The sequence below is a fragment of the Abramis brama genome, assembly GCF_963993115.1.
Source record: "Abramis brama genome assembly, chromosome: 17".
NCBI classification, from domain to species: domain Eukaryota; kingdom Metazoa; phylum Chordata; class Actinopteri; order Cypriniformes; family Leuciscidae; genus Abramis; species Abramis brama.
This window is the reverse complement of record NC_139979.1, coordinates 15,154,272-15,164,990: the sequence shown is the minus strand read 5'-3', so window position 1 is coordinate 15,164,990 and position 10,719 is coordinate 15,154,272. Positions and strand designations below refer to the sequence as shown.

General features: G+C 34.9%; 1 protein-coding gene across 1 annotated transcript in view; it reads right to left on the bottom strand.

Annotated features, from left to right (window-relative positions):
• Window positions 1-3,053: 3,053 nt before the first annotated feature.
• Window positions 3,054-10,719, bottom strand: part of LOC311067679 (uncharacterized protein) — an 84,661-nt gene continuing 76,995 nt past the window's right edge. Inside the window, exon 11 of the mRNA XM_084089694.1 lies at window positions 3,054-4,022. Within this exon, the coding sequence (XP_083945820.1) occupies window positions 3,831-4,022 (192 nt within the window). The 3' untranslated portion in view covers window positions 3,054-3,830. The remainder of the gene's footprint in view (window positions 4,023-10,719) is intronic.

The window sequence follows — 10,719 nt, the reverse complement described above, 5'->3', positions numbered from 1 at the left end:
TGAAAATCTGTTTGCAATAAAACAAAGAATCTCTCTCAACAGTTTTTGCTTAATAAGAGTACCTTCATTAATTAGATTTTTGCTCCCTCCCTTCAATCCCATTCCCATGCCTTCCAGGAGCAAAGACGAAGCTATTGCTGTTTTTGATAGAGCACTTCTGTAATTAAAAAATAATGCTTACATCCGCTGCTTTAACTTGAAATAGAAAATATCACTAAGAATAAAATATTTAAGGTCCATATAACATCTTATCTACACAGGCCCCATTCCTCTTAGCAAAAACATTAATTACCTATACAGTGTATAATTGAGTTCTATAGAGAAGCTTTATGAAGTACTTTTACTTAATGCAGTTCTGCTTAACAAATGAGCTGCACGTTCATTTAGTTCCAGAAAAAAACAGTAATTAGCATATTAGGCTGTGCAGTCAGTACACCCCGACCCTATACCATACGCCATAACAGAGTTTCTGACACATACCCAAAAATATCTCCTATTCCAGCTGAGCTCTCATTAGTCACTGGAGTTGTTATTAATGTGCCTCAGCCTTTCTACTCAATCCTCCATATAACCCGCGGCTGTTAGAGTGATGGTGACGAGTAACAGGGAAAACTACACATGCACTTTCCATGAATATGATACAAAATAAAATAAAAAATCTTTTTTTTTTAACAAATGGTGCTTAAAAGGCATAGTTCACCTAAATATTCAAACTCATCATGTCATCATGACGCGAACCCAGTTGTTCCAAAATTGTATGACTTTCTTCTGTGGAACACAAAAGAAGATATTTTGAGAAATTAAGAGTTTTTTTTTGTCCATGGGCAACAAAACGGTATGGTTAAAAAAAAAATATTTTTTTATTTATTTTTATCCTCTTTAAAATTTTATTTGAGATGATCTGTTTTATTTTGTATTCATTTCATATTTATAATTCAGATTTTGCCAAATTTTGGCATTTTTGAACCCAGATTTTTGTGAAAACTATACTAGAATGGGTAACAGCTCCAAATTTAAAATAAATGAAGATATACATAGATTTCCCATACGATATAATATATATTTCCCTTAAAGTGACTTTTCTGTATCAACTAAACTAGCTACTTTTCATGCTAGGTAAATTTGATAAAATAATACATTATCAGACATATCTAACAGGTCAGAAAATAAAAACATGGGTTTTGTGCCTCTACTGCTTTTATAAGTCACCTGAGCTTAGATGAACGATTTTAATAGTAGTCCTGCCATTGACACTTTCACTTTACGGCCATATTTCATAATGCAATTTAACCTGTTCTCAATGTTCTTCCTCACACTGCTCTCCCCGGTGGAAATGCTTTCCTAAGTGCCTTTCCATTATTCTAAAAGCCCAAGTGTAAAATCGATCAGTCGATGAATGAGGGGACGAGTCAACAAAACAAGAGAACTCTGGGGAACATATCACCCATAAGGCATAGCATGCCTCTCAAAATACATACAATTGACAGGAAAGCTGCTGGAAAGAGAGAATTAATTTGTTCAGTGATGACAACCGAATATACAGACATACACGACAGCTGGTTTTGTCTGATTCAAGTATGTCATCGTCCGAAAGTGATGATTCTTAGGGCAATTTAAGCTTTGTATTGCCAAATCCAAAGGGTAAATGGAGCCTTTATAATTGAAATCATGACCAGCACAAGGCTTGATCTCGACCCTCAGGAAGACTCTTCGCTCTAAATGTATCATGGAGACTGAACTGATACTGTAAGTGCAGACGCAGTAACCTCAGCTGAGAGTTAGCTCTACTATTCAGACCAATTTATTATCAATCTTTCCATTTAGCTGTTGTTGTCTGGTGAAGCTTCCCATCATGGCCTTCACTGTGTAAGAATAATATAAAAAGGAGGTTTCATCCTTTTTGCAGCCCCCACATAATTATTTGTCTTTCAGGAATTATTAAACATGCCACTGATTTATCGGTACACATATATCTCAACCTGACAGGCTTTAGCATAAATGTTTTTCATTCATACAGTCATTCTGCTTCCTGTCATTTCCCTTCCCTTCATGAATTAATAATACACACACATGCTCTGTCTGTGTAAAATGTCCTTCAAAGGACATGTATAAATAACTAATTGAGGTATTCAAAAACCCAGTGGGCTTAAAAAGACCATAAAGTAACAAAGTACAGTATAATCATTCTATCATGTCTCTAGACATATCGCAATCACACAAATTACACTTTTCAAAAGAATACTTTGTTTTTTATAATTTGAATTGTTATTTAACAAGGATGCGTTAAATTGATTAAAGGTAACAGTAAAGACTTTCAAATATGTTTGTTTGAATATTACATTCATAAAAAAATCCTAAAATAATGTTTCCACAAAAATATTAAGCAGCACAACTGCTTTCATCATTGATAATTATAAGAAATGTTTCTTGAGCAGCAGATCATGTGACACTGAAGACTGGAGTAATGCCTGCTGAAATTCAGTTTGATTTAATTACATTTTAAAATTCATAAATTGGAATCATATTTCACAACATTATTTTTACTGTATTTTTGATCAAATAAATGCATCCTTGATAGACAAATGAGACACTCTTTTAAACACAAACAAACAAACAAACAAACGCGCATTCACACACACAAAATCATAACGACCCAAAAGTTTTGAAAGGTGCTGTATGTATAAGAGGGATTATACTCATTTTTATGGGCATAGGTCAGTTAGCCTACATGAAACCTTTTTGTAAAAAGAAAAAGAAAAACAAATTAATCCAAGCTCGCCATCTTTGAGAAGCTAAAAGTCCACAAGCTTAATTAAAACTTGAGAATTTCCATTAAGGCTATGAACTGGCAGGCCTCATGTGATCGGATTATGAGATTTGCTTAGAAATCACAACATGAAACCAGATGTCTCGTTTGAACTCAGGAGGCTTGTTGTAGCATCTGAACTATTTGATGTGGAAAAAGTGCGGTAGTTCATAAGAACGGTTCTCTGTACAGGCTGGACGACAGACAGAGAGCATCGGAAAAGACAAAAACAAACAAACATCAAGGCTCATTATAATAATGTATTGTTATTGTGGCATTATTACACCACATTTCTGGGGTCTGCATCAAGATAAACAAAAACTATTTTCCCACATCCATTACCAGAATGATCCTTAGGTTTATCATTAGGTGAAGGACATTAACAAAGATGAAATGTCTTCTAGCTAGAGGGCTTCTGCAGATTCTGAACTGGCTGATTACATTCTCACAATACTTCAAAAAATAATGAAATCAGAATGATTTCACACTATCATTATCATCATCATTTCAAGGAAACATAAGCATGTATATGGGTATTTAGCTGTTTGTTTTTAAAATACTTCAGTCCCTTAAGACATTTCTCATTCCATATAACTACAAAACAAAACAAGATCAAATAAAATGAAATAAATGTTGTATGGATATATGTTGTATGGAATTAGAAATGCCTTTGTTTCTATTCTGACATTTTTTAACATTTTGTAAGTCTTCTAAAACAGTAGAAATAAATGAACTAAGAAACACCAACTTGATCAATGTCCAGATCAATGTGACAGATGTCCTGATCGCTTGTAGCCTCAGCATGCAAAAAAACAAGGCAAACAGAAAATACACCCCGCTTCAGTCGGAACAAACTTCAGATCTAACTCGAAAAGAAAGGAAGAAAAGGTGGAGAGGAATTAGGAGGGAGAGAGAGGGTAGAGGAGACTGTGTGAAGATGCAGCCACCTGCTTTCAGTTTTAATATTCTGACTGGACGAGGCCATAGAAGACTATTAGAATTAACAAGAGTGAAAAGAGCCCAGTCAGTGATCCATGGCATCTTCTTCTTCATCATCTTCCTCATCACTGCTTTGAATAAAATCATCCTCAATGTCCTCTAAAGAAGGTCCAGCTTCATCATCATCATCATCATCATCACCTCCACCCAGCTCTGCTAACAGCTGCTCCGTATGCTCAAACATGGGTGCGTCCTCACAGCGCAGCTTCACATAGAGCTATAGATTCAAGAGAGAGAGAGAGAAAAAAAAAACAGATCTTATGATTAATATCAGAGGAATAGTGACAGTGTTTGTTCAGAGAAAAGAGAAATCTCAGCTTTGACTCGAGGCTTGGCATGTTTTTGCAGTGTGAACTAAATCAAAACTCTCCTCTGTTCCACTCCTATATATTCCTCTTTTCTCCATCTTTCAAGGACTCTCTCTCTCCCTCCCTCCATCTTTCTTCAAGAAGGTCCAGTGCCAGTGAAGTCAGCTGACAAATTCCACAAATTAGTGACTCCTTTCCAAGCTCAAACGAACCAAGCTCTGCATCAGTGTGCAGACTGAGTGCTTGCCAGGAGAGGAAGAGAATTCAATCCCCCCCACTGTCTCAACTCTTATCACTGTAAAATATCCCCCGAAAGAACATGATAAAAAAAAAAAAACAATTCTCAAAGTGTCGGCTAAACAATATATCGCCCCACACTTTCTCCCTTTGGTTTATATAAAAAGCTTGCAGGAGAAGCAGTACAATTAATACCAGAACATTTTACAGCTTCAGTTCAACTGCCAAATGTGAGTCCAAGGGAAGGGATACTCATGATGAATCGATGATCAATTAATTGTCCTTTTAATCAACTGCAGATTATTGGCACAGACACATTCAGACGCAATCCAATGTAAAAAGGAAGCAGGCTCAACATAATGTGTTGCATATTTTTTCACTGCAAATGAAGTGATAATGTATAAAAGAACATGTCAACAAGAAATATCTGAAATTACACAACTGATAGTGTAGCAGAATGTTATGCAATGTATTCACATTGCATGTTAATGTTTGACTTCAACTCAAAGTCAAAAGAATTGCCTGAAATATTTCACCATTCACAAAGTGATGTTATAAAGCAGAAAGATTCTAAATGCCTATTAACACCAAGGACGATAACCATAACGATAACAATAAAGATGTAGTTCTAAAAATCGTTCTAATATAAAAGAATAGTCCACACCACAACTATAACAATACTGGCACAGAGAAACGATATCGTTGAATTCACTTTAAAAACAATTTTCAGCTGATGAACAATAAAAACAATGACAGCCAATCAGAATCTGGTAAATTAAACTAGAAAAAATAATAAAAAAATAAATAAATTATATATATATATATATATATACAATATTAATAAAAAATATTTTAAAATTAAAACAAAAAGCATTATAAGATTTTAAAAAGATTTGAAGTTATCTACTGTACATCTGTTTTACTGTATTAATAGTAACAATTCATCAACTTATTATTCATTTTAATGACAAACAATTATGAATCGATTATGAGAATTCCTACAATATTATTTGAGTGAGTACTTAAAGATTGGTAAAACCGCACTTGAATAACAAGCAGTCATGATGTGATATGAATGTGGTTAATGGTGGCAAAGCTAAAACGGGCATAGACGCCATGCAGACAGACTTGCACCCAGTCAAAGAGCAATGCAGAGAGCTTACAAATTTCCTCAAATTTCAGAAAGCATCATGTGAGAATGACTAATGCACACTATTTTTTTAAAGGTCATTCGTTATGAGGTATTAGCAGTGCGTTTGGAGTACAGACCACTCTTCAGTGAACTGTAATCATGTAGACGCAGAAGTTCTGTCTACTCTAACAACCTGACTTTAATTAAGAAAGCACATTTCTTATTAATACATGAAAGAGCAGTCATTTAAAAGGCTGGAGAAAGTGACCCCACAACTTATCAACCTTTCCTCCGCTGTTCTTTCCTCTCTTTCCTTCTTTTTATTTAATGAGTTTTAGCAGCATAGAACCTTATTTAACTCCCCCAGGAGCGAAACCACAGAGTCCTTCACACTCACAGACTAACCAGGTCATCTCACACACACACACTGTCAGTGGGCAGCCGGTTGCTCCCTTATATCACCCTCAGAGCCGTGGGAACGGTCGCTAAGCAACAGCGAGTGGCGACGGGGCTCTCTGGGCCTCGTGGGATCTCATTTACGGACCGATCATAAGCCCTCAGGAGAGTCTGAATCTCCTACCTGCTCTACAGATCTGACCTTCACACACGCACGCACAAACATTACAACCACTGGCCACACAGGTTTAGTTAGACCCATGAGGGCATTTTAACACAATGTTGATGTGTGTGCATGTACTTTCCGGCCTTTTCGCTGCCGGATATCAAGGTTAATTGTGACGATAAAGCAACACTTACCCATTAAACTCACATTGGCTCACAGGACTGGAACATTTAAATGTCTTATGAATGATTTGTTATATACTGGTTAATGCATAACTGGAGTGGATGGCTACCTTGGACGGTCATTGCGACTGTTACATTCAACTCCAGATTCAGCACTAAGATTATTAGACTAATTTGTACAAGGGCAAACATTTCTAGGTAAATGTACCATGCCTGATTCTGAGAATTAAAAAAAAAAACACTTTACTAATCATAAAAAAGCAGTGTTGATTTTTAAGCTCTTATCTAAAGTATTAAAAAAATGAAGTAGATTTTAAAATTATATTTTGGTATTCATTAGCTCTCATTGGTCACCTAAAAAGTGGCTAAAATTGCTTAAGAAAAAAAGGCAGAAAAAAGAGACAGAAATCAGAATAAATTATTCATAAAAAAATGACATTAAAATGTATTATAATTGCAATGCATATATATACACACACACAATCCATTACAAAATACAGTACCGGTCAAAAGTTTGGAAACATTACTATTTTAATGCTCTTGAAAGAAGTCTCTTATGCTCATCAAGCCTGCATTTATTTGATCAAATATACAAAAAAAAATAAATAAAATAATAATAATAATAAAAATAATAATATATAATATATATATTATTATTTTTTTGGAAATGTTATTATAATTTAAAATAATATTTTTCTATTTTAATATGCTTTCAAATATAATTTCTGTCTATGATGCAAAGCTGTATTTTCATCAGCCATTACTCCAGTCTTCAGTGTCACATGATCCTTCAGAAATAATTCTAATACGCTGACTTATCAATGTTGGAAACATTTGTGCTGCTTACTTTTTTTTTAATAATCTGTGATACTAGGATTCAAGATATTTTTTAAATGGAAATCTTTTGTGACAATATACACTACCGTTTACAAGTTTTTTTAAAAAGAAATTAATACTTTTATTCAGCAAGATGTGTAAAATTGATAAAAAGTTATTGTAAAGATTTATATTATTAGGAAATTTCTATTTTGAATAAATGCTGTTCTTTTAAACTTTTTATTCATTAATGAATCCTGAAAAAAAGTATCACAGGTTCCAAAAAGAATATTAAGCAGCACAACTGTTTTCAACATTGATAATAACAAAGTATTTTATTATTTATTTCTGAAGGATCATGTGTCACAGAAGACTGGAGTAATGATGCTGAAAATTCAGCTTTGCATCATAGGCAATAAATTATATTTTTAAAGTATATTTAAAAATATATTAAATATAAAAATATATTTAATATTATATTATATTAAAGTATTTGTTGTTGTCATTTGTATTTTTGATCAAATAAATGCAAGCTTGGTGAGCAGAAGAGACTTCTTTCAAAAACATTAAAAATAGTAATGGTTTCCAAACTTTTGACTGGTACTGTATACTGTATATACAAAAAGGAGCAATAGAGTGACAGATGGAAAGGCAAATAAAGCGACGGACGGACGGGCAGATAGGTAGGTAGACAGATAGATATTTATAAACAGATAATAAACAGACCTCAATAAAGATAATCTTATTTAGATATTTTATTCGCTATTTTTATGACAGAATTTCATCAAGTACGATGACATACAGCATCTGCAAACATAGGAAAATAATTAAATCGTCTTAAAATATACATTCAATTTTTTACAATATTTTGTGTAAATATATCTTGAAACTTAACCCATAATCCTCCTGGGAGCATTTTCACTGAGATGATCTTCCACAGAGATAAAAAAAAAAGCACTGCATACAGAGAATGACCCTGTACCACTGTGCCCAACCCCTCTGCGAATAAATAAATGAATTGAGAAACACTTGTGCAACAGCTCCTGCGTTTTGGATTCAGATCTGAGTGGTGGTTATTTAATCAATCTAGAGGAGGACGGCGCTCCCTGAATGTGTTACCTCAGCGACAGACACCATCTGGAGTTCCACCCTGTAATTACTGAGACCTGATCTCCAGTCCTGATAAGAGTTACACTCCATCAGCCACTGACACACACACACACACACACACACACACACACACACACACACACAGTGTCAAAAACACCTTCTACAAATCTCCTCATCTTTACATCCTTTAATAAGCTCTCAAAAGTGTACACAGCAGAAATGTTCCTCCTAGAGATAGCTACTGCTGAAAAGTGTATCTTCCACTTAATCCAAGACTTCTATGTATACTCCACTGCTATATTTCTATGTTTTGAACTGGCAGCTTTGCAGAGGAGCTCTGTTTGGGTGGGTTCTTTGCTGAAGAAAATTGTCCTGCTATGGCCTCAACTGGGAACCAGCACAAAAAAATTATTGATGCCAAACCAAGCCAAGCTTTCTTTGTGGGGACTCTCCATAGATGTAATGATTTTTATACTGTACAAACGGTATATTCTATCCCCTTACACTAACCTTACCACTAAACCTACCAATCACACAAAAGCATTTTTACGTTTTCAAAAAAAAATCCCCCCAAAAAAATCATTCTGTATGATTTATAAGCTTGTTTCCTCATGGGGACCTCAATTTAGTTTCCCATGGTATCATCACGGTGAGTCCCCATAAGTCTGTATGCATTCAGGTTGAAGTCCCCACCAGGATAGAAAAACATGTACACACACACACATTTGTTTCTGTCATGGCAGGGATATTAAACTGAGCTAATGATTTTTTTCTAGCCCCTATTCTAAAGTTCGATAATTATTTTATTATCAATACAACTATTTATGTTGTTTTATTTAGATCTATAATTCTTCATTTAAATAAATAAATTCAGATATACACACATTTATATTAGCCATGGCTGGTCCTCAGAATTCTGACAAAACCTGACACATATACACTGTGTGCGTGTCCGGTGTAGTGTGCATTTGTGTGTTGAAAGTAATGAATGTGATTGTGTTTGTATCTGTCCTTCCCTCTTTCTCTGCCTTCTTTCATCATTCAGATTGCCATCAAGGACTCCTCCCCCTGTCCCTAAATCACTTTCCTCAGGCCGTATCTCTCCCTCTCGTTCTGTACCTCTCTCCTCTGATGAACTGCTGGGCTGAACTGACTCCTGATCCACAACTGACCTTACTGTCCAGCTGAAAGATAGTCATTTATATCTGCACAGTTCACACAGACACACACACACGTACCTACACTTTCTTTTCTTCCCTCTGAGGCATACACCAGTGTTTCCTGAGACACTAACCTATGGCAAAAGAAAATGTAGCCGAGTTCTGATTTCGCAGTCTGAATTTAAGAATGTAAGACCTAAAATGTAGTACTTCTACGCAGGGATTTGAATTTTTTATGTTTCTGAAAGAATCATCTGAACAAACCGATTCACTAGAACGAATCAGACATTTCAAAAAGCATTTGAGTTTGGCCTCGAAGGACCGTTTCATTTCTTGATTCTAACGTGACAATGTTGGTGAACAAACCGAATAAACTGAGTCATTAGTAAATGATTCATTCATAAAACATAAAAAGACACCTACTGGTGTAGCAAAAGTATCCTGCACTGAAATCCAAATCATACTGACTGGTGCTCAAATGACAACATGTAGTTAAAGACCCAACAAAGACACATTTACAAAGGAGTTTTGTTGTAACAAATGGTACTTAAAGCAAGTTAAGCATATTACATAAACAATATAATTTCATTTTCAATGTATTTACATTGAACAGGGAAGGAAAAACAGATTTCAGTATTTAATATACAACTCGCATATCCATAACTCCCACTGCCCTGGTTCTTCACTTTCTTAATCACACACCCACACCTAACATCAAAGAAATGTCAACTTTCAAAAAACTTCTGTCCATCAAAACAAAAAGAATGATAATAAAAGGCAGGATAGCGTTTTCAGTTTGAATCTATCGATAAATAAGTGCCTCCAATCCTGTGTGTGCTCGTGTCCACAATAAAAGATTTCTCTAAAAGCACAGTGATAACACCTTCCTAAGTCTCAAGAGATGAGAACGGCTCTTAATACATCAAGCTACAGACCTGAGCCAAAAGAACAATCACACACAGGCACTGAACAAAAGATGTTCTGCGGCTCTCACTCGACTGGGAGTACAAAAATACAAGCAAACAGACCGGAAGGGTTTTCTAGAGTACATGTATAAAGCATCAATCTACTATAAAAGTAACTGAGAATTCAAATATTGCACAACCTATAAGAAAAGTGTAGGCCTATAATATTTTTTTTCAAAACTTTCATAAACGTCTACACAATAACGCAGCACAAAAATCCTACAGAGAGAGAGAGAGAGAGAGAGAGAGAGAGAGAGAGAGAAAATGGGATCAGGTAGTTTAGACCTAAGGAAAAGAAAATAACAAACACCTACAAAGCAATGCTACAAGTACAAATAGAGCAATCAATACAGGATAAAAATAAGTAAGATTAGTGGACCTTTCCTTAGTTGTTGTTTGATGACACTTCAGTTAATCACATTTGCTTGCTGGTGGTTTACAA